Raw genomic sequence first — 24,262 nt, forward strand, 5'->3', positions numbered from 1 at the left:
AATCCTTTCTTTATCCCCATAAAACTATAGATCAATTTGGGGAGAACTGACATCTTTACTGTTTTTTTCATTCATGAACATGGTATGTCTCTCCACTTTAGGTCTGTACTTACCCCTGCTACACTCACTTTTGCTGATTTCTCAAAGGATAGAATAGAAAGGAGGGTATTTGAAGCAAGAGCACACACTTGCAACAGAGAAATAACACAGCATGTGGCACTGGGAACCCAAGTGGGACTTGGGCTGGGGACGGGCTGAGAGAGGCTGTGGGATGCAGCTGAACCTGCTCCAGGGCTGGGCCCGAGAAACCAGAGACAAGCATGCAGTTCCCTCTGCACAAGCCAGCCACATGCCCCACAGGCAGCCTGCACTGCAGGTGCGGGCAGGGCTCTGACACACCTGTGGGCTGGGAGGGGCCTGAGAAACAAGTACAGAGGGTCATAAAAACATTGTGGGGTGCACACCTGTCCAGCTCTGTAAAACAGTGGTTCTGGAGAACACCACCCTGGTCCCAAGGCTTCACCCCAGGGTTACAGCCAACAAGGTGTTTTCTTAGCCTGCACTCATAGCAATGGGAACCCAGGTCCCAGGGAGTTGGCCCGCAAGGAGGGCGCAGCAGGCGGATCCGGCACAGCCCAAGGAAAGCCACATTTTCTGTTCAAACCTAGGCAAAGAAAGCTGAGACATCCTCCAAGAGACGGGTCTTTCTTCTTACTTTTGGGGAGGGGGTGATGAGCCACTGTCCTAACGTGCAGAGGGGCAGCCTCACTCCTGCACAAGCTGAGCCTGGGGCTTAGACACAAAGCTGTGGCTCCCTTGGTTGGCAGATCCAAGAGGTCCTGTGCCTTTTCAACTGTGTTCAGACCTGGGACCCACGCCCAGGTCATGTGCTCCCAAGGGCCAGCTGGGTGGCACGCTCCTTAGTACGTACTGACTAGTGATATTTGCAGCCACCTGTCCCCGTGGTGGGAGGGGGCACATCACAGCCGACACATGAACAAACATGCAGGGGAGAGAAACAGACACGGCGTGTTTATTAGCGCGCAGGTAGGAGGCCTTCGTCCGCAGACAGGGTGCTGCTTCTCAGAGTCTGTATCAAGAGCAAGTCAACAGTTGAAAACTGTATTCCTGAGAAGCAAAAAAGTTACAATTTTGCAAACAAACATAACAGGTGCTTTTCACGAAAAATAAAAAACATTTTTTTCTTTTACAAAACACAAAATTTCAAGTATTATTCCAGATGGCATGGCAAACCCAACGCAGGAGGAAAGATCAAGGACTGGTGGAAGCAAAAGCCCTCATGCTCTCGGCAGGAAGGGGCTGCTCCAGTGGGCTGGGGTCACCAGGGCTGACATGCACCTGGCACCCTGGCCACCCAGGGGAGGAGTAAAGGACACAGGGACAGCTGGGTGGGGCCTGCAGCTGTGCTGATGGAGGGGCAGCAGGGACCAGTGCTGTGCTCGGGGTGGTGGTGAGCCAACTCACACACCTGGGGGGCCGCGCACTCAATGCTGGGGTCCAGGGCTGGCAGTTCTGGACACCTCATGATTTGTTTTAATAAACAGGAACATGTTTATTCTTTCAAATACCATACTATCCCCAATTTTTATCAATTTGTAAAGTATGAATTATATTATTTGTGCTACAGTTTGTGGTATTTAAATCTCATTAGGAGTTAAGCACCAAACCTATTAAAATAAAAATACAGAAGACGTCGTGGCTTTCGGCAGCAGGGCACCGTACCGCTGCAGGCTGAGCGTTGGCTGCTTTTCCTCAAACAACACGTTTCTGACAAACTCTTCTTGAAGAAAGACTTTCGCTTTAGCCACAGTGCTGGGAAAGGTACACACAGCAAACCTGCTGTCATCGCCTCAATGGGCCGATGGCCTCGGCTGGCCCCCAGCTCAGAGGGTGGTCGTGTATGCTTCCCAAGAGAAAACAATCCCAGCAGAGTGCCAGGCACAGACGCCCCCAGCATCCCGAGGGGGACTGTAAAATGCCCTGAAAACGGTAAGATTCGGTGTTTCCTGACACGCTGTCAGTGACTCCTGTACTCCCAGGCCGTGTTGGAGCTTCCCAGTGCTTAGTTCTTGAACCGCGTCTGTTCACAGATATGATTGAATTTCCTGCAGGGAGAAAACAGTCACATTACACAGAGAACCTCCAAGAAGCACTCAGACAGGTGAAGTTCGAGAGGGCACACGGGGCGGTCTACACAGGAATCGCCGGTGGGGCTTACAGCGGCCCCCGCTTAGCACCACCACAGATGCTCACCCCAAAGGCCTCCTTCTCCCCTTTTAAAGTTTAAAACAGAAGTGAACATTGTAGGTAATTTCCTTAGAGACGAGACTGGAAGCTGTGCATCCTTGGCATCTCCATGGCACCAGTGGCCACCACAGGGTGATGCATGTGTATGTGGGGGGACAGCACTGCCCCCTTCCTGTCTAGCAGGAGCACGGCCTCTGCAGAGGAAGAAGGCGATGCCATTGCTGTGTTTCCCGGGTTTTTATGAAGGAAGCACCGCCGTTTCTAGTGAAATCTTGTCGAACAGAAGTGTGGATGCACAAAGCAAGGGTTTCAGTCCAGCGTCATTCAAGCCTCCGAGGGCTGCACCTTTTCCTGAGCTCAGCATGTCTCCTGCACTGAGACTGCTCTCGTGACGGCTGCCCCTTGGACAACGCATGTGAACTGCGCGGCCCACTCGTGCTCGGGTATTTTCCACTGACCCATGCAGCTCACACCTGCGTTATTCGAGGGTCAAGTGTACTTCCATATGAACCACAGCTAGTCGACTGGGGACCAGTCACCTCATACAGCCTCACTCCACATGACTGACTGTACGACTACCTCGGCCACAGCTTAAAAGGGAGGTGAGCTGATTCCTGTGACGACCACATGCAGTGTGGACATCCCGTGACTACGCCCCTGGGAGCTCCCCGGGGAGCGGGGGAGTGACCGTTACAGCGGTCAGACACCTGCTCACAGCACACCGCCAGTGGCTGGGGAGGAGTTTCTCAGTGACCACGGCCACCGATCTGGAAAGCGCTGATGTCGTCACTGGGGATGAGGGCTGTGCTCTGGGGACACAGAGGTGGGAACATTTCCATGCAAATGTTTCACAAAATGAGGTGACAGGGAGCAGAACTTCTACCTGACGACACTTGTGTGTGTATCATGTGACCCCACAGAAACAGGAACCACAGCGGTACACAGCTGTAAGCAGGTGGCTGTCTAGTTCACGAATACTGCTAACATCTGAGATGTCAGCTTGGCAAAACAGTTAAGTCACCTAGCTCTCAGGAAGAGGAGGGTCTTCCTTTCTGTGGGACTGCTCCAGCCCCTGCCCAGACGCGAGGACCTGCGCTGGCACATGCCCCCAGCCCACGGCACGTCTCACTCACATTGCGTGGTGGGCCTTCACCTGGGTGCGGCAGTTGCGGCCCCAGTAGCAGTCAGGACGGGACGTCACAGCCACTGGGAGGAGAAAAACATCATACGTGTGTCAGGGACATACGTCATACATACTAACAGCTCAGTGAATTGAGACACAAAGAGAGACTGCAGTAGAAACGCACAGCATTTTGTCACACTTTTAACTAGTCCCTCGACTGTTCCTAGATGGCAGGACAGGGAAACAAGTATTGAACTAAAACCCCAGTTTAGGAAATGAGATTACTCTAGTTGTCTCTGGGATTCTTTGTGCGTCTTGTTTGAGAAGCCCATGGCAGGCAGGCAGGCAGGCAGGCAGGCAGACCCAGGGCCTGAGCTCGCACCAGGTATATGGCAGAAGCCATGGCATGGCCCTGAGGCAGCCATCGGCTGGGTTTCACCAGGCTGAAGCAGACATTTGCAAAGAACACGGAGCCCAGGCCCAGAGAGCTCTGTAGGAGGGTGTGTAGAAGCCAGATCAAACAGCGGTGAGCTGGGTTCCTCACCTGGCAACTCGGAGGCAGGAATGTTCTGCCGATACTGGTAGGTCAGTTCTCGGAAGCTTCGCAGGCCGCAGCAGTAACACAGCACGGTGTTCCCCGTGACTCTGTAATCTGAAAGGGACACAGCCTCACATGGGCATGGCCAGTCGTGTTTCCAGAATGGCAGAACAGACGTGGCTTTGCAAATAAGTGGGGAACTAACACACTGATCCATAAATGGGGTACAGACAATGGGCTGGACGTTTGTAAAACAAGGACACAACCAATCTAGATACCAACTTATTTCCTTACAGCAAAATAATTCCACTTGGTTAAAAAATTTAAATATTTTTTAAAAATTGAAAAAAGTGGGGCCGGCCCGGTGGCTCAGGCAGTTAGAGCTCCATGCTCCTAACTCCGAAGGCTGCTGGTTCGATTCCCACATGGGCCAGTGGGCTCTCAACCACAAGGTTGCCAGTTCAATTCCTCGAGTCCCGCAAGAGATGGTGGGCTCCGCCCCCTGCAACTAAGATTGAACATGGCACCTTGAGCTGAGCTGCCTCCCAGATGGCTCAGCTCAGTTGGTTGGAGCACAGGCTCTCAACCACAAGGTTGCCAGTTCGATTCCTCGACTCCCGCAAGGGATGGTGGGCTGTGCCCACTGCAACTAGCAACGGCAACTGGACCTGGAGCTGAGCTGCGCCCTCCACAACTAAGACTGAAAGGACAACTTGAAGCTGAATGGCACGCTCCACAACTAAGACTGAAAGGACAACAACTTGACTTGGAAAAAAGTCCTGGAAGTACACACTGTTCCCCAATAAAGTCCTGTTCCTCTTCCCCAATAAAATCTTTTAAAAAAAAAGTTGAAAAAAGTACTAAGAGGAATGACTATTATTTTTCACTTGAACCATTTCTGAGTATGCCCTGAGAACTAAATGTGCAGAAGAAAGGATCTATAAATCTGACTACCTACAATTAAACATCACAATGGGAACACAACGAATGTGAGATACTAATGAAACAAAGCAACATAAATGACAGCTTGCTGGGCCCTAAGTGACAAAGATGTCACACAGATCCCTACCCCCAAATCCAAATAACCTGACATAAATATGGGCCAAAGTCCCGTCAAGCACATGATGCATTAAACAAGAATATCTCCAATTCTGTTAATAATCACGGACCAGCAGAGGAAACAACAACATACCACTGTTGGCCTCTTTCATATTTGCAAGACCTGAAAGGCAAGTGTGGGGAGACAGGCTCTGGGGGACACAGGCCCTCAAACCCCCAGGCACCTCCCCAGGGACAGTTAATGCGACAAAGTCTCAACTGTGCTTGTGTCAACTGTGCGAACCACTGTCCAACAACCCTATTTATTTATCTATCTTAAGAGGACAAGTTTTCACATCTACGAAGCTGCACAAACAACAGGTGCAGTGCAGTTTCAGATCGTGAGAAGTGGAAATAACCTAAATACTCTTAGTAACGAACTGGGTAAGCAAACTATGTTAGAATACTGTGTAACAATTCACTATCAAGGTACACATCTTTCTTGGCCTAGAAAGGGTCCCAGACATACTGTTGAGTGAATAGTTATGAAACTGCACATGTGTTAGGATTTTATTTATGAAAAATGTGCTTAGAGGGGTGCTCCTGAAAATATTAGCACTGGGTCAATTTTTCGATGGTAGGATTTCTGATGATTTTACTTTATCCTCCATCCTTCGCTGTGCCACTTCCATTTCCTTTGAGAACAACGTCAATCTTATAAAAACAGTAAGCTATGAAAAAGTTGAGGGGGTTAAGACCCAGCTGACTGATTGAGGCAACTACACAGAGCTGTCCCAGCAGAGAACACCCAAGGTTCTCCCTGGAGTGTGTTCCCAAAACAGCAACAGCCTGCAATTCCCAGCAAACCTCTCGTCTTTTCTAATAATTTATGTGTCAGAAAATAAATCACTTGATTTTTTCTACAGCCTCCCTCTGTGACAGAAATCACAACACAATGCACTGAGTGTCCCTGGGAGAAGGGACAAGCCTCCAGGAGTCACCAACATGCCGAATGACAGGCAGAGGTCCCTGAGGATTTGGGAACAACCTGCCCTAGGATTTCAGCGCTGACAGGTGGTGGGGCCAACACCTCTCTGGCTGTGCCCTCCCTCCCCTCCCCTATGGTAGAAAAGATCCTGGAATGTATACCACGGACTCAAAGCCAACTTGCACAAAAATCCCAATGTACTGGGACTTTTCTGTCTGTGTCTGTCAGTGTGGGCAGAGGCCGAAACTTGAGTGCGGGAGAGCAGATGGTGGCACTGCCCGGGGGTGGCCTGCTGGTTTGCTCCTAACAGCAGCAAAGGCACCGGGTTCCAGGGGAAACTGAGGCCCCGAGCTCACCAGACAGCAGGAACACGCCCCTCTGCAGGGCCCCGAGGCTTTCGGTCAGCATGTTCTTCCATGTCAAACCCCGGGCTGCCAGGTAATTCTGTGATGGGGAGACAAGAGCAAGAGAGATAAATGGTTCATGAAAGGCCCTCGGCCCTAGACGTGGCAGGTGTTTGGTGGGGCAGCTAAGGACTGGCGTTGCATGCCTTTGGGGGGGCTCTTCTGAGATCATGGCCTAGGATGGCCGCACAGGCACACGGACCAGGACGCCCAGGCCGACATGGTCACATCCAGACCAGAGCCAAGGGTTCTTGTCCACATGCTTCTTGGGAGCCTCAACAGGCAGGCTGGCTTCAGCACGTTACCGTGGAGTCACATACTCTCTAGAGGGCGGACCCATCGGGGGTGTGACATGCCTAGCCTTGGCCGGAGCAGCCACAGGGCAGCGACAGGCCCAGGACCACACGACAGGAAGCCACGGTCTGGCTCTGCTCTGCCCTCAGATACAGGGAGCTCCTTGGCCCCCACCCTGCCCTGTGCCAACTACAAGGAAGTGGGCACCTGAGCAGGCGCAGAGGGTTCAGCAGTGTGTGTGCGGTGCCGTGTGTGGGGCAAAAGCAAAATTTTTGGCACGAGACTAATGTGTAGTTAAATATACTGGAATATTCTAAGAGCCGGCCAGCTTACTGAAATGTGTGCAGGAGGCAGTCAGGAAGAACAGCCAGAGAGAAGCCCCGCGCCCTCTAGGCGCAGTGCCCCCGCCCCACCAGATACCCTCTGCGTGGGGTGAGCAGGGCTGCAGCCCTGGGAAGCAATCCGTGGACTCACAGCTGAGGGGTACAAAGGGAACACCTAGTTTTTGGAATATGGGAAACAGACACACACCCAGAGGGAGCTGCCAATCAGCGGCAGCTCGAGTCAGAGACGCAGAGGCCCTGAGCTAAGTGGGAAGGTTCCGGAGGCCTCTCTGGGCCCCAGCCTGACTCGCCCGCGTGAGGGGCCGGTACCTTCAGGATGTCGGACTCGTAGTTGTTGTTGCTGAGCACGCCATCCAGACACCTGTCGCCCAGGTTGAGTTCTGTCGGGATGGAGGGAAGTGGCATTACCGTTCAATGGAAATCTTACGAAAGTGTCGTTCACCCGACAGTTACGATAACCAAATTTCCTCCATTATAGAATCCAGAACGGGTAAGAGATTCCAAGACAAATATACTTTAAAACTGAGAGCAAGGATAATGACCTGCATGCCACTCCCTCCCGATATGGCCAGCTGTCTGAGTGTCCTCAGCGCCTGGCATGGGGTCACCAGTCTGACTGCGGTAGCCAGACAGCCTTTTGCTGGTGGTGTTCCTCGCACATAAATAATAAACCCTCCTGACTCTGAACTCAGTCACCGGGGGTGTGAGCTAACACGTACTGACACTGAGAATGGCTCACTTAAGCAACATGGCGGGAAAAGGTAGCTACTTGGTGGAGACCATCAGGGGCGTCCCCCTGCTCGGGCACACACGCCATGCCACCCCGTCACCACCCAAGAGACTTGGCGGAAGGGCCGGCATTACCACAGAAAGGGGCGAGGCAGCCGAGGCAGCCTGTCCGGGTGCATCCCCAGTACAGGTGGCAGAAGGGCTGCAGGCACACAGCACCTGTGGGCACAGAGCACACACGTCAGGCAGGCCACTTGGTGAGGAATCTATGCGAGTGGCCACTAAGTGACAAGCTTGCCTTTAACAGCATCCCCACACGATAAGTCAAGGCATCACAGTTCACCTACTAGATTTAAAGTGACACACAGAACTACTGTGGCCCTGATGTGGGGACAGACATGAGATGTGGCCTCAGAAGGAGCAGCACCATGTATAGAAACCCTGGGCATGGTGGGGTTGGCCTCGTCAGGTGCTGGGAGAGATGGTGACAGAGCGTGGCCACATGGGGACACTGACCATACAGATGGAAAACAGCCACATCCTTACTACGCACCCCACACACGAGTCAAGGAGACTTCAAACCCCAAGCCTGCAAGGACACATGGGGCCCTGTGGTGGGGCGGCAGGCGTTGGCGGCACACACGCCCTCACTCACACTGCTGGGGGGCGATGCAGGGGTCCTGCTCGCGCTCGGCCCTCCGGTCAGGCATGGGCTGGAAGCAGCAGGTACATGTGACATGGCTTCCCTGCAGGCTGCACACGTAGTCCTGGGCTGCAGAACAGACAACACTCAGCCGGGGAGTCGGGACACAGGCCCGAAGAGCCGATCAGCCCACTTCTGGGGGCAGCTAGAAAGGGCACACGACGGTAGACAGACCCACAAGAGCACCCAGGGAGAATTCAGACCAGTGTCCCAAACAGCCAGTTGACAGGCAGCCATCAAAATGAAGGAGTTTAATTAGAATGAAAAAAAACCCAGTTATCTTTTGGTTCCGTGGTTGTAGCTAGATTTCCAAGATCACGTCAAGATTTCCCCCCACTTCCTCTAAAAGAAGGGTGGGCCACTGAGCACACAGCATAAAACAATACAGGTCTGGAGGGCAACACTGTATGGCCCATCCCGGAAGCTGTGTCCGTGGGGCCCAGCCCTGCAGCTCCGCACCCATATGGAGAGTCTGAGCGCCCACACTTGCTCCAGGCCCCGTCCCAAGGGGGACTTGCGCCTGCACTCTGCAAACCACGGAGCCCCTCTGGTGAGTGGCAGGGTCAGGAGGTGCCGAAGCCATGCCCTGGCCATCCCTGTCCATGCGGCCTACATGGAGACCCAGGCACAGCGTCGGTGGCTCTGGGTCATGATCCTGGGTCGGAGGCCTTGTGGTGGGCTTTGGCCAACAGTGGCTAAGAGGCTGGGCCCTTGTGGGCTACGAACCACAGATTCCACAGGTCCAGTTTCCCTCTCTTTATGGCAGCTGGGGACCTGGCCACTGCACACAGGCAGGGGGCAGATAACACTCAGGATGGCTCTGGGAACACCAAGGCCATCACTGCGAAGAGGCTGGTCTCACTGGAGGCGCCTATGTGGAATGGTCATTTTGGTTTGGCAAGCACCGCCGGGGACAGCAACTGCCTGAAGCAGTGGGCTGTAGGGATTGGATGTTAGAATCAAGACAGAATCTCAGGTGTCCAGGACAGTGGCCCACAGGTGGACAAGGTGACTGTCTGGCCTCTTAGCCCAAGACAGATTAGGAGGAGCAACGAGCTACAAGAGGTGGGGAGACTGCTTGAGGCAGGCGACAGGACAGCAGACAGAAGCCAGCAGAAAGGCTAGTCGCAGCCCGAGTGGTCACAGCCGAGGGACAGCATGGAAGGTGCGGCCGTCTTACCTGCTGTGACGCCGGCAGGTGCCGACGGTGTGTCCCCGGAGGCCTGCGGTGCCCCCTGCGCACTGCCGGGCCCTGAGCAGGGGAGGGGCTGCCCAGCCTGTCTTCGGTACTCGGGACACTGTCTGCACACGATGTACGGCTGGCTGCAAGCAAAGCACACACAGACCCAGAACATGGAGGAGCGACGTGGGTGGTGACAATGGCCCCACCCTGATGACGAAACAGGGCCAGGTCGCCGAGCCTGCCGGTGCCTTCTCCACTCGGGCACCTCGGTCCCACTTCACGTCTCAGCTCTGGATCATATGCTGTTGCCCGGTGTGTGTAAAGGGGAATGATGGTATGGCCTTGCCTGGTACCCGGTTGGTGCTCACCCCGAAACAGAGGGCTCTGCTCTCTGCCGTCCCCAGGCTCCCCCTTCCTGTATGGCCTCCAGCGCCCTCACCCCCTTAGCTGCTCCTGGGGTCCTAAAACGTCTTTTGCCCACCCTCGCTTTGCCATGACATTCCCAGGGGTGCAGCTGCTCAGTCCCCACACTGGGCAGGACATGCTCTCTCAGGTCTGACGCTGGGTGAGCTGTGACCTACATCCAGAGGCACACTCAGCTCCCCTAGGGCACTCAGGACGGTCACCAGGCCACCCAGGAAATGTCCACATTGTAAAAATCAGAGCGAAATGCACTGACTGCGGGTGGACAAGGCCGTCCGCAGGGAGCTTCCACGGTGGCCAGCAGAAGCCCGGTGCACTTGAGCTGAGCTTTCAAACCCTGCATAGGTACAGAGAACCCATGGGGAAGACCTACAGGGACTCGACCCTCATCTCAGTCAGAGCACGCCATCCTGAGCCTGCCACTAATGGCAGGAGCCACTGAGGCAAGAGCAGGTAGGACCTGACTAGAAAAATAAAAAACCGAGAGAAGACGCTCTCAGCCTCACTGGTAGGGAGTGCCACCTGTGGGGTCGTGCTGATGGGCACCCATGACACAGACGTCAGGAGTCCTGTGGAGCGTCCCCCGCTCGCTCTGACCTGACTGCCCACACCCATGTGCTCATCTCCAGGAAACAACTGGACACAAGCACAAACTACCAACGCAGCATTGTTTCTGAATTCAAAACATCGGAAAAATACAAAGTCATACAGGTAGCAGAGTCCCACCTTCATAAAGTATTCATTTCTAAGCATATCACAACCTACTTTGGTAAAAAGGAAGCGCGTGTGACACACGTATGAATGGCCAGATGGGTCCACAACATAATGTTTGCACTGAAGTTATTTTGGGTTTTTGCTGACCGCTAATTGCTAAGTTTTATGACAGATGCATTTGGGAGTTTTTTTTCTTTTAAATGCCGTGGCCTTGCCCTGTGAGTCAGGAGCCAGCAACATTCTACGTAGATATAGCAAGGTCTCCCAGGACCGCCCCGTCTGAGCCGGGTGACCAGCCTTTCCACAAGCCCCCGACACATGAGAAACATCCCCTGCGCTACAGGACTGCCTGGTCACCGGACAAGTGGCAGACCCAGGCAGCTGATGGCGGCACAGGCTTACCTGACGTCCGAGGACTCGCTGTCCACATCCGACAGTGCCAGCAGGTCCTCCGAACTGCCCTCCTCATCAGAGAAAGACCGCCGGACCCGGGGCTGCAGCATGTCCTGCGTGATCTTGTTCCTGGCGGCCATGCCCCGCACGTCTTCCTCGCTGCGGCTCTTGTCTGGAAGGAAAGCACACAGCTTTGCTGGCAGGTGGCCCAGGAGACAGGCAGCCGGGCTGGGGGACAGGGATATGTGGCAGGCATGGGGGACAGGCAACAGCCCTGGGGGACAGGTGGCAGGCCCGGGAGACGTATGGTGGGCCCGGGGGGACACGTGGCAGGCCCCAAGGGACAGGCAACAGCTCCGGAGGACAGGCGGCGGGCCCAGGGGGAACAAGTAGCAGCCCCGGGGGACAGGAGGTAGGCCCAGGGGACAGGCGGTGGCCCACTTGCCTGGGTGCTGGAGCAGGTAGGCCTCCACCAGGTTGTTGAGGATGTGGTTCTTACAGATGCGCTCCACCGGGCAGCGGCAGGTGGGACACAGCGAGGAGCGCTCCATCCAGCCCGAGTAGCAGGCCGCGCAGAAGGTGTGCAAGCAGGGCTGCAGGCTGGGGGCCAAGCGCAGGGCTGCACGGGGCCACACGCGCCTGCGGCACAGTGGCCCCAGACCCAGGGACACCCAGGGCACCTGCGCTCCGGGCCACGCTGCTTCTCCCCGGGAGGACATGGCCTTGCTCAGGCTGAGGGGTCGTAACGAGACACAAGAGCAAACCACCCGCCCAAGCCCTGTCCTCAGCAGGGCAGGGAATCTGGACGTCTGCGTGGAGCCACTGCTGGCTGCGCTTGCGTCCCCTGGTGGACCTGAACGACTAACTCAGTCCTTGTCAATCAAAGGAAACCAGAGGCCATGTGGCAATTGTGTGTGGGAGGCACAGAGAGCGCACTTTGATGTCAGGAATATGAGGAACTGAGACAGAGTGCACGAACGTCTGCACTGAGGCCGAAAGCCAGACAGGCTCTAACTCTTCCTGCAGAAAAGCAAGGACATTCTCCCTAGGCCCCTCCTGGGACCTGCATTCTGTTAACCACACATTTCCTCATGTCTGCAGTGGACCGGGCCACTGAGGTCAGACACGACCGTGCCAGCCACAGCTATCACCATACCAGTTTTGTGGGCTCTCTATAGCCTCGGTCACCGGGGCCAGGTTTTTGGCTTGTTAACTGTTCAAGTAAAATGGCAACAGTACCGTCAGCGGACGCAACCCCAAACATGACCCGAAAGCCCGCTTCTCCACGGCAGCCCCCCATGGGACGAGCACCTGCGGAGCCCGTGGCCACCTGCGGTGTGCGCACCTCACACAGTCGTGCAGCAGGTCCTGGCAGATGATGCACGTGAGTGTCTCCTCCATCTTGTCCGGCTTCACGGCCGCAGCTCGGGCATCCTCGAGGGCAGGGTGGGTGTCACACTGGTCTGTGACCAACAAACACAGGTTTGGGTTGGGCTCCCTGTCTGCAAGAGAAAGGGACGCATTCTGACTATCACTGCCAAGGAGAAACAGATGCTTGGTCCTTTTGTTTCAGGAACGTTTTAACCTGCAGACAGAAGTCCTGGTCAGTGCTCGCATTTTCAAGGCCCATGATAGGTCTCGTATTCCAGTGCGCCGAGCTTTGTTTTAGAAGAGTGGTTAATGACATTAAGAGGCGTTCAGGAGACATGGCTAAGAGACACACGCCAGCTGTCAAACACAACTTGTGTATAACACCATTTATGTTTAAGCAAACAAAAATCATGACTCGAATACACAGGGAAGTGCAGGAAAGTATAGACTCTCAGATGTTCCCAGGAGCTTTAAATTTTTCTTTTCTTCTGCTGGTGCTTTTTCTGTAGTGCTCAGGCATTGCTAATCACAGATTTTTATTTTTAATTCAAGAAAGACTTGCACACAGTTCGAGAGTCTAAGACTCCTCAAAAGAACGAAAAGCAGCAGCCTCTGCCCAGCCTCTCCTCACTGTCAGTCTCCCTCCTTTGAAGAAGCCACTTTCGTATCTTAGCTGTTCCTCTTGGTGTGGATCCCATGTTTTGAAACTGTGACGCGATGTTTAGGTTGATTTCAGACATCATTGCCTGACGTCTGTTTGGGTGCAGGAGGCTCTTGTCCCGAGCCCCTTCCTGATTTACTGTATGTCACCCAACTGTCGGCTCAGTGAATCGTATTTACATTACTATGCTTAAGTGTTCACTGCTGAGCCAAACAGTAGACTCTTAAGTTTTCTTCCCTATACAACTTCGCATTTTTGCTGGCATTAAAAATGGCTTCACTTTTATACTTGCTTGTGTTTTACAGACCTATTGCTGATTCTTTCCACACCCTCCTTAAGCCAATCAACTTCCCACTTGATGCATCAGATAAACCACCCTCAGGCCCCCTCCTGAAGCCTTCTCACCACGCCTGCCCCCCTCAGGCTGCTCTCTGGTCTGCCACACAGCTACTGTCCTATCACGACATTCCAAATACGCTTTACCATCTCCTAACCTTGTCTTTTAAAGCATGGTTCTTTCTCTAAACACCTTGAGTGTGAGGTTCAAACTACCACTAGAGAGACAAGACATTCTCAAGAACTGGCTGCTTCAGGACAGAGCTGCGATGCAGGACACGACCAAGGGCACAGGGAGCCCGGGGCTCTGACCTCCTCTCATTCTCTTCTGAGCCGGCTCCGAGTCCTCCCGCTCCTGCAGTTCTGACGGAGGAGAAGGTGCTCCCTGTGTGTCCAGGAGAGCTGCAGGAACGCTGGAGATTTCATCCCTCACCACAGGTGGACCGGACCCTTTTGGGGAGACACCAGCACCTCCGGAGGCTGTGAGGGAGACAAGCAGGAGAAGTTTGGACCCACCCACCTCGAAGGGGAGAGCCTCCCGATTCACACCAGGTACAGGAGCAGAAGACACCACGTTTTCAGAGAAACGTGCTACCAGAAACACTCCTTCACACAGTTTGGAGCTCCTAAATGTGTTCACGCCCATCGCTGTGCTGGGGGAGCAGAGGGCACGTTTACGGCCACAGCCTTTTCTGCAAGGCAGCATTGCTAACAAGCTTAAGAAGCTGCTCATGGGTGCCCTGAAGTCACAAGAGTACATCAGAGTGTAATTCTTCAGCTAGCAGCGGGTCGTGGATCTGGGAAGAGTGACGAGTGCTGCCTGTAGCGTGTGGCTGAGTAAGCGGGGCGAAGGGAACTCTGGGGAGGGAAGCTGCAGGGTGCTACAAAGCCTAAAGGCCGACAAATAGGAGCCATGGTGCTGCCTGTGTTACAAACGAGTGACAGCATGAGCAGGCACAAAACCAAATTCACAACAATGGAAGTAGGTACAAACAGTATGGAAGAGGACTTGCCATCTCAAGAAGCCATATTAAATCCCTGCATTTCCTGTGCCTCTCTCCCCAAACCCCACCAGAACAGACACAAAAATAAGGACTGTTGTGTAGCAGCACAGCCGACTGGCCGATGAAATGGAGGAGTCCTCTCGGAGAGATTTCTTTGCTGCTGCTGAGCAGCTGATAGAGCCACGGGAAACAAAGGTCCCTTTCACAGAGGCTCTGCTGGTTCCTACCTCTGAATGTGGCTGTGATGGCTGGAGCTCTGGTAGCCATCTTGCAGCCACAAGACAAAAAGCAAGAGGACAAGGAGGCATGTGCGAGGGACAGAAAGTGTCTAGGGAAGGTGAGCTGACAAGCCAGTGCTGGGCTGTGTAGCTCTGTGCTTTGTTCTGGGAGCCAGGTTTTGTGTCTCAAATCGAAACACACTCACTGAGATTGAAGAGGGTCTCTAATCCATACAAAACGTGCAGACTGGTCTATGATGTAAGGATGAGAAAGCAAGCATGCTGGGGATAAATGAGAATCATCCCCAAACTAGGTGAAGGAGGCTATAAAACTGTACTGAAGAACATCAGAGAGTTTAATAAATAGAGAAAAACACAATTTTTCCTGGGTATTGTAAAAATATCAATTCTTCCCAAATCATAATCTCAAAAAGCATTTTTTTCAACTTGAAAATGTAATTCTAAAGATAATATGGATGAAAATACAGAAGAATAGCTAAGAAAGTAAACCAAAAACACATGTACAGTGTGATCCGACTTAGGAAACACGCACACGTATTGTGTTGTGACAACATGACGTGGAAATGCCCACAGCATTCTGTGGCTGAACAGTATGCGTTGTTTCTGGGTACGAGGGAGAGGTAAAGAGTTCATGTTGTGAGGACAACATATGTAAACTGATGTAAGTAATATGCTACAGTAGATGAGTCTTGAAAACATGATGCTGAGTGAAAGGTGCCAGACACAAAAGGCCACGTATGGTGTGATCCCACTTTTATGAAATGTCCAGAACAGGCAGATCCACAGACACAGGTGATTTTTATGGCATGTGAATTATATCCTATAAAACCGTAAAAAGGGGCAGCCAGATGGCTTAGTCAGTTAGAGCATGAGCTCTGAACAACAGGGTTTCTGGTTCGATTCCCACATGGGCCAGTGAGCTGCGCCCTCCACAACTAGACTGAAGGATGACTTGGAGCTGATGGGCCCTGGAAAAACACACTGTCCCCCAGTATTCACCAATAAAATTTATATAAAAAAATTTTTTTTAAAAACATAAAAAATGACTACTATGGGCCTATAGACTCTGACCTTCAGCATTTCTCTTGGGGATGGAACAAGAAGGTTTACTACTACAGAAACCCTACTACTGACAGCCTGAAGCCTGATGCAATCTCTGGATTCCCGAGTGGCTTATCTGTCTCTGTAACAACATAGGTCAAGACCAGTGAACAACAGCAACGCAGCTAACCCCCTCCACCCCCAAGTTGAGGTCCCCAGCTCACCGGTGCTGGAGGGAGGCGCTGGCTGCACAGCGGGCTCCGTGGAAGAGGTAGAGGCTGAGGGGAAGAGGTCTGACATGGATGTTGATGGCTGTGGTTCCTCAAAGCATGCCTGAGTGCTGGGTGACGATAGCAGGGTCTGGGGATCGTCACCTCGCCCTGCACCTGAGGTAGCTTTGGTCACGTGGAACACGTTTTCTTTATTAGCTTCTGTGATCACAGAAGGAGCAGGGTCGGGGCTTGGGTGGAGCTCCGCGGCGCCCGGCAGCACATCCCAGACCGCAAGGCTGTCCTCGGAAGGATGGGCAGCCCCGATGTGCACCTGCGCCCCCGAGGTGCAGCTGTAACCCCACTCACCGGAGGAGTCTTGTGCCGTGCCTCGCTTCTCGTTTAAAGACTCGTAGAGGTACGCCACATCTGGAAGGCAACGAGCCTATGAGAGCGGGGTCGGCCGACGAGCCGAGCCAGCTCATCTCCGCTCTCCCCTCCAGTCACTTCACAGCTGCTCTGGTCTTGACTGTTTGGACCATCGGTGACTAACATCATTCACCAGTTTAAGGGATTTTTAAACAAATGATCCAAGACACCTTAACCAATTTTAGAATAAATAAGCCCCAGGAAACACGGTCTGGAGTCAGAAGGCAGAACAAGGGAAAGCAAAGCACGGCTGGGTGAATAACCCACGTCTTTCTGTCCTTTCAAACTACTGGGAGCGACATGAGACCCCTCTGTGGCCAGGGACTGGCTTTCATTGTGCTTCAGAAACCTTGAGAACATCTGCCCCCTTTTCCGGATTCGGGGTAACCTTCAAAAGACTCTCCTAACTCTCCTTGTCCTATGTCATTCTTCTTCCACAAACCCAGACAGATGCTCAGAGTTGGAAAAGCCCTACTGGAATCCAGTCTAACCTCTGCTGTCTCCTGCAAAGTCTCCAAAAGCAGACCCATCGGTGGCCTCCAGTTCCCTATTCTAGGCGTTCCTCCCCACAACTCAGATCTCTTCTATGCAATCTCACCCAGCCCCAACCCCTTCTCCTTGGCGGCCACTTTGAGATGCATGGCTCACGACCACGGTGGTGTTTCTGAAGAATGGCTGGGCTCAGACTGCAAGGTCAACACTCATTTTTCAACAGACACGACTCACACCAAGAATCCACACGAGCAGCAAAGGGAAGGCTGCTACCACAGCAGCCCCACAGGCAGCGTCTGCCTCGCAATGCTGTGCACAGGACCTCCGCTGTCCACCACGCGTGTCCTCCCCAGTAAGTCCTGCCACTTACTGTGCTCTGGCTCGCTCTTCCTGTACACCAAGTAGATGACGTCCCCGGTCTGTAAAAGGCAGGTCTGCTTCTTAACAACCTTCAGCTTGTTAATGACTGTACCATTGGTGCTGTAGAGACAACAAAAGTGCAGTTCATGCCACTAAAAACCTGGAGTTAAAAATTTTCTTGAGGGGTGGTAGATGAGGGTAAGGGGGATCAAATATATGGTGATGGAAGGAGAACGGACTCTGGGTGGTGAACACACAATGGGATTTATAGACGATGTAATACAGAATTGTACACCTGAAATCTATGTAATTTTACTAACAACTATCACCCCAATAAATTAAAAAAAAAATTTTCTCTGTAGTGCTCACTTCGGCAGCACATATACTAAACATTTTCTCTTTCTACCACCACTGGGACAATAGTTCCCTATGACCACGTTTGATATCTGCACCCCCATGTTCACTGCAGCACTATTTACAATGACCAAGATGTGGGAGACCCAAGGGCCCGTCAGGAGATGATCGGATAAAGAAGAGGTGGTTCATATACACAATGGAGTATTACTCAGCCATAAAAAGAATGAAATCTTGCCACTTGCGACAACACGGAGAGACCTAGAGGACACTATGCTAATGAGATAAGCCAGACAGAGAAAGTGTATGATTTCACTTATATGTAGAATCCAAAAAAGAAAACCAACAAAACAGAAATGGACTCCCAGACACAGGAAACCAGACTAGGGAGGGGTGGGGAAGGGTGACATAGGTGAACGGGATTAAGAAGCACAGATTCCCAGTAATAAAATAAACAAGTCACGGGGGTGTCATGTATAGTATAGGGAATGCAGGCATTAATACTGTGACAAGTTTGCATGGGGACAGACGGTGACAGATTTATCATGGGGATCCTTCGTAGTGCATACAAATATCACATCATGGTGACATACACCTGAAACTAATCGGATATGGAATGTAGATTATACATCAATAAAAAATCACAACCTTGAAAAGAGCAAAACACTGACAGGAACAATGCAAGCACTTCCGGGACCACACACACTAGTGCCCCTCCAGCGCTACGCAGGAAAAGTCTGCCTGCTGCCCCCGCACTGGCGGCCCAACTGGAAACCAGCCAGACCAAGGGCTTTAACCACTGCTGCTGCGCCACCACAGCGTCCTCCAGTTGCCATCCGGACGTGCGCCAGCAGCTCCGTGCTTTGGCGTCTGGCTTTGGCGCCCGGCTTCTCTCTGGCTTCTGTGCTTCGCCTGGCCCCCAGGCCTGCCCCTCCCTCCATGAGCACTGACCCCTGCTACTGTGGGCCATCAGCCGGAAGACGCGAGGCCTGCCTGTGGGAGGTCCCTCCAGTCAGTCAGGGACCACGAGGCTGGTGGGAGAGGCAGGGGTGGCAGGGACAGGCAGGGACCCGATCAGATGGGAGGAGGGACTGCAGACATTATTCCGAGTGGAAATCGGACAGGAAGTCAGCAAAAAAGGGCACACCGCAAGCCAGACAGTACACAGTTCAGGCGAAATGGTCCCACGGGGCCCATCCGACCATTGTCACGGGCAAGTCGCCAGACAGCATGCCACGGATGGGCTGTGGCTGTGTCCAAGTAAAGCTTCACGTTCGGAGCCAGCGGCACAGCCACAAGGGCCAGGGCCTCTGCTCAGAGCCACCCTCCCACTCTCCCGGACGACATGGTGTCCCCTCTGCTGTGTACACTCTCCAGGACTTCGCCTGCTCTCGGGCAGGCATCAGGGTCTCCCTGCACTCACCACTCACTCTGACCGGGTCCTTATGTCTGGGACACCGCTTCCCTCCAGCCACCTTACTGAGGAATGCTGAGCCCTTGAAGCTGGAAAAGGCCAGGAATGGGTCCCCTCCAGCCTCAGGAGGAGCCAGCCTTGCCGACACCCTGATTCTAGTCCAGTCACACCTGAGCTGAACCTTTCACCTCCTGTACCGTAAGGTCACAGAAGTTTGTAGGAATTTGTCACAAGAGCCATAGGAAGCTAATGTTATCACAGCTAGTGCAGGAAAGCCAGGACGAGACACAGGAGGGTGGGAGACGAAGGACCCCACCTGTTCCTGTCCCAAGAGGAAGGAAGGCAGCACCAGTGCCTCTGGGTGAAACCGAATTCCTAGTCTTCAGGCCCTAACACAGTTAGTTACCAAGGAATCTCGTAGCGCCTGACCTTCACAAAATAATCATCCACTGGGAAAGGCTCACTCTCAACATGCTGACGGATGGCCACCTGCCATTTGTACCTTGTACCAGGTGTCAAACAGACACATTCGGACACAGCACTCCTTCCTACAAATTTATCACAAGAAAATAATCAGATGCGAATACCCAGGGTTTGGGCGGACAGTCACCACAGTGTCATTTATGAGAAAAGTTAAAATAATAAATTTCCATCATTAAAGAAGCTGACAAGTTATTACATAATAATCATGCAAAAGATGAGATAATTTAGATGTACTGACATGTCGATTACTTGGCAGACGTTAAAAGTGAGACAAGCAGATATAACAGTATACCTCAGTAGTAAAACCTCATTAATACAAAATAAATACATATGCACTTTTAATGCGTGAGTGGGACTTTGGAAAGCTTTTCACTGTTACATACTACTTTTGATGTAGAATAAAAAGGAAAGATATTTTTGATTTGGGTGAAAGAAGTCTAACTTAGGTAGGTTTGCAAGAATCAAAAATTTATCACTGTCTATTAAGTTTTGAGATACTTTTGCTCTAATTTGAATACAGTTGAGAAGGGTCACAGATACCCACGTCACTGAGTGTCCCATCTTGAAGACCACAAAGTACACTTCCTGATACCTTGAGGACCCCACCAACTACTGCCTTACAGAAGACCAACCCTCGTTTCTTCTCCGCAGCCACTGGCGTCAAGCCAGGTTCCTGCAGCTACAGAAGGAAACAGAAAAGAAGTCAGAAACAGCTTACCTGGTATCTTCCAGCGACACCTGACCAGATTTTTCATCCACTGTAATTTTACAGTGATCTCCAGAGACCAGCTTATTGCCAGGGAATGAAAGATCACAACCTAAAACAGAGAGGGGGACACGCTGGATATGACTGGGTACTGTGAACAATACTGCCCTTTGCTTAACCAAAGCTTGTGACCCACGTTGGACGTACTTAAGGAGACAACACGTAATCAAACAAGGTACAAAGAAAGTTTTTAAAAGGACTTAAGTGTTAATCCAAAGTAAAGGGACAGGGACCATGTCTGATTCCTGGGTAATGCTAGAAGATACCCCAACATCTGCAGCTACATGTCAACAGCGTCTTGGTGACAAATTTACAATACACATACATATGCAACTGGGCTAATAAATATTATAGACCTTAAAAAAAACTAAGAGGTTTGGTTATGTAGTTCTCCAGTATCTTAACTTAGTCTACAATTTCTTCTCTGTGTAACCTAAGGGTTCACGAATCATACAAAATTGAAGCAATAACAAAGTCAGAATATATGCCTGAGCAAATCATCATAGGCACTTACATGTTTACAAAAATTTAAAACAGAAGGGGGAGATCCACTTATATGTAAATATAGTCATATCTTCATTAAATGCAAGGAGAAAATTCTCAAATACTTTGTTCTCTCCTTAAATAAAAAGAATAAAAGCTTTCAGGAGGTTTTCAATATCTAATCACTAATCTGCTTATAATAGGTTCATATACTACAGCTACTAACAAAGGTTTTAGTAGCTTTATTTTTAATAAGCACAAGTTGGAAGCAATGCACGTGTCCATGAATGGTAGTGAATTAATAAACAGTGGTACATCTAAATGATGGACTACTACTCAGCAACAGAAAGAACAAACTACTGATCCATGCGACAGCAAAGGCTGAATCTCAAAAGCATTATGCCAGACACACAAGGCTGTGGCAGAGTACTGTGAGTCCACTTAGGTGACACTCTGGAAAAGGCAGAAAGAAGCACAGGGACAGAACTCACATCGCTGGCTGCTAGGAGATGGGGTGGTGGGGAGGGGACTGACTCCAAAGGGCCACAAGGGAACTTTCCGGGGGGATGGGAAGTTTTACATCTTTACATCTGTTGTGGTGGTTACATTTCTCAAAGCTCACTGAGAGCTTTGGGGGTGAATTTTCCCATATGTGAACTACGCCTCCGTAAACTGTTAAGTACTAGAAGTCTTATCTACAAACATCTCACATTATGGGAAGTGCTGTTACATTTATCCACGGCCATTTTCACCTGATATCTTCCCAGTGCACTGTGCATAATAACCAGGACAGTCTCCCCGAAACCCAGAGCTTGCACCTGTCACACTGTCATCGGGGGGGTTTTAACAGGCCTCTCTACACCAGAACATCAGCATTCTAATTAGGAAATGAGATACTTTGTCTAACGTTCTTGGCTTTGCCCTGCTTGTCACTGAGCTGGTTAAACATGGTTGGTGCACATTTCTGCCACTCCCCAAGAATGGGGAGCTCTTTGGGAAAGTGGGGTCTTCATCTCCCTTCCCACACATCAACTCGGCTCTCCCTTTCCCCCCAAATAATGTCTTGTATCTAGCAGGTATGTAATCGTTTTACAATAAATATAATGAAGTTCTACAAGTCTTATGGAATGTTTGCATACCCCTAAAATCCGTATGTTGAATCCCCAACCCCCAATGTATTTAGACATAGGGCCTGTGAGGAGTGGTAAAGGTTAATGAGATCACTAGGGTGGGGCCCTAATCTGAGAGGGCTCCCTTATAATATGAAGAGGCACCGGAGCTCCCTCTGTCCAGCATGTGACAACACAGCAAGCCAGGAAGACAGCTCTCATCGGGAAACAAACTGACTGATACCTTAGTGTTGGACTTCCCAGACTGCAGAACTATGAGAAATAAATTTCTGTTGTTTAATTTTCCTGGTCTGTGGCATTTTGTTATGGCAGCCTGAGCAGACTAAGACAACAACTTTTAAATTTGCTGGAAAGGTTAATACATTCACTGAAAGGACTTCTATTAAGAAGCAGATTGGGAGTCTGGTTAGCTCGGCTGGTTGGAGCATGATGCTCAGAACACCAGGGTTGCTGTTTCAATCCCCACGTGGGCCACTGTGAGCTGCGCCCTCCACAACTAGACTGAAACAACTGCTTGACTTGGAGCTGATGATGGGTCCTGGAAAAGCACACTTAAAATAAAAACACACTCCTTCTAAGCACTTCACACAGATGACCTCATTTAATCTTCACAGTGACTCTCTGAAGTGGGTACAAAGACACTGAAAGGTAAGTTGTTAACCCAGAACAAATTATGTGGTGATGCCAGGTTGGAAACCCAGGCAGTTTTATCTCTAGGACTTCAGCTCTTCGCCAAACTTATTACATCAACTAAAGGCAATCAGTTCATTTTTCAAAAGTTCCTAATGACATGTGAACACTTTCAAAGTTGTAAAAAAAAAAAAAATAGTTAACTTGATATTGGGATTTAAAGACTGCCAAAAAACACACACAAAAAAGCAAAAAAACAAACCAAAATAAAACAAAAAACCACCTGAAAATGAAAACAGGTGCAGGTGCATCATAAGGAGTAAAATTAAACCAAAACATTCGCTTCTAAACAGTAATCTTTGTCATTCTCTTTTTAAAAACATAGTGATCATTTATTTTCAGAAAAAAATAATATATGGGATGTGATTAATACGGAGAATGTTTAAATAAATTTACTACAGTAGAAGACACATTGCCATTCGTCCCCCTCAAAATACCCCCCCTGGCTTTGAACACACGTGTCCCATCGTTCTCGCCACTTTCTGAAGCAGCTCTGGGCGTCCTCTTTCATGAGTGTCTTTAGTTGCGTCCTCGTGGCTGCCTCGATGTCCTGAATCATTTTGACTTTGGGGAAGAGCCATTAGTCTCACGGTGCCAGATCCGGTGAATGAGGTGCCTGCGGACACACTGCAATGCTTTAATTTGACAGGAAATTGCGGTACCAGAAGCGACGTGTGACATGGAGCGTCGTCATGATGGAGGGTGAAGTAACGACACTCGTGAAAGAGGACGCCCAGAGCTGCTTCAGAAAGCGGCGAGAATGACGGGAAGAGTGTCTGTGTGGAGGGTGAGGGCACCTTCAGTAGCTGCATGACTGCAGCTTCCCAGGTTCTTTAAAGCGACGAACATTTGAGTGGCTCCAGGAGCTGGGACTGAAGTCTTGAAACGTAGCTTCCTGCTGCTATCAATGTCCCTCTAAGCACTGCTTTAGGTGAACGCTATAATGAGTCCTGGTAGATTCTACTTTCATTCTCATTTATCTTAGAGCATTTCCTAATTTCCCTTGTGAGTTCTTCTTTGACCCACTGGTTGTTTAAGAGTTTTACTGAAGTGTGTACGTATCAGTGAGTTTTCCAGCGACCCTTCTCTTACCGATGTCTAATTTCACGCCACTGAGGTCGGAGAAGAGGCTCCGTGTGGTAAGGGAGTGAGAAGGCGGACTAGGGGATAAATTGGTGCACCCCCTTCATGAAGTTGTCACGAGCGTTAAACAAGCTGCCAGAAGCACCCGGAAGCGACTGGGCGCACCCACAAGGGAATGAACGGGAGCTCACGATACAGCCCATCCCACCGGAAAAACTGGATAGCAGAGCGCGCCCCACCCAGGGGCCCCGGCGGTCCCCAGCTCCCGTCCCCAGCCCCCGCCCGGTCCCCGTCCCCGCCCCGCACCTCTCCTCCGCCCGATGGTCCACTCCGGTTTCCTCAGGAGGACATGCGGCTCGCCCTCCTCGGCGCCCAGGCGGAGAAGCCTCCCCCACGGCTGCGGCTGCGACGGCTGCTCGCCTTCCCCGGGATGCTCCATCGGATTCACATCTGACGAGACCCGGAAACGTCGGGTGAGACGGTCCGCAAAGGACAGGCTGCGACCCGGAGCCCCTCTCCGCGGCCGCCGGCCCGGGCCGCACGCCTCCGCCCGCGTCCCGCCCGCCGGCCCGCAC

At 51.5% G+C, this 24,262-nt stretch overlaps 1 protein-coding gene across 2 annotated transcripts; it reads right to left on the reverse strand.

The window, feature by feature from the left end:
• Window positions 1-1,006: 1,006 nt before the first annotated feature.
• Window positions 1,007-24,262, reverse strand: CHFR (checkpoint with forkhead and ring finger domains). Of its 2 annotated transcripts, XM_019748731.3 has the most exons (18): window positions 23,994-24,262; window positions 20,254-20,353; window positions 17,295-17,404; window positions 16,373-16,432; window positions 16,019-16,225; window positions 13,823-13,990; window positions 12,488-12,644; window positions 11,588-11,742; window positions 11,152-11,314; window positions 9,610-9,752; window positions 8,382-8,498; window positions 7,862-7,945; window positions 7,307-7,377; window positions 6,312-6,399; window positions 5,122-5,151; window positions 3,936-4,043; window positions 3,402-3,474; window positions 1,007-2,126 (listed from the first exon to the last, which is right to left on the reverse strand). In XM_019748731.3, the coding sequence occupies exons 1-18, from the start codon at window positions 24,124-24,126 to the stop codon at window positions 2,084-2,086; spliced, it is 2,010 nt and encodes a 669-aa protein (XP_019604290.3). In that variant the 5' UTR covers window positions 24,127-24,262; the 3' UTR covers window positions 1,007-2,083. The 2 variants fall into 2 exon arrangements, with proteins under 2 accessions (XP_019604290.3, XP_019604291.3); XM_019748732.3 differs by lacking the exon at window positions 5,122-5,151 and having other exon boundaries at window positions 23,994-24,126.

This window comes from Rhinolophus sinicus, chromosome 9 (genome assembly GCF_057876585.1).
Source record: "Rhinolophus sinicus isolate RSI-liver-muscle chromosome 9, RSI-T2T, whole genome shotgun sequence".
NCBI lineage: Eukaryota > Metazoa > Chordata > Mammalia > Chiroptera > Rhinolophidae > Rhinolophus > Rhinolophus sinicus.

Coding starts and splice junctions, on each gene's coding strand:
- CHFR (XM_019748731.3), bottom strand. CDS start 24,126: ATGGAGCATCCCGGGGAAGGCGAGCAGCCGTCGCAGCCGCAGCCGTGG. Junction 7,946..8,381: donor CTGCATCGCCCCCCAGCAGT/GTGAGTGAGGGC, acceptor CTGTGCCCACAG/GTGCTGTGTGCCTGCAGCCC. Junction 2,127..3,401: donor GTGAAGGCCCACCACGCAAT/GTGAGTGAGACG, acceptor TTCTCCCTGCAG/GAAATTCAATCATATCTGTG.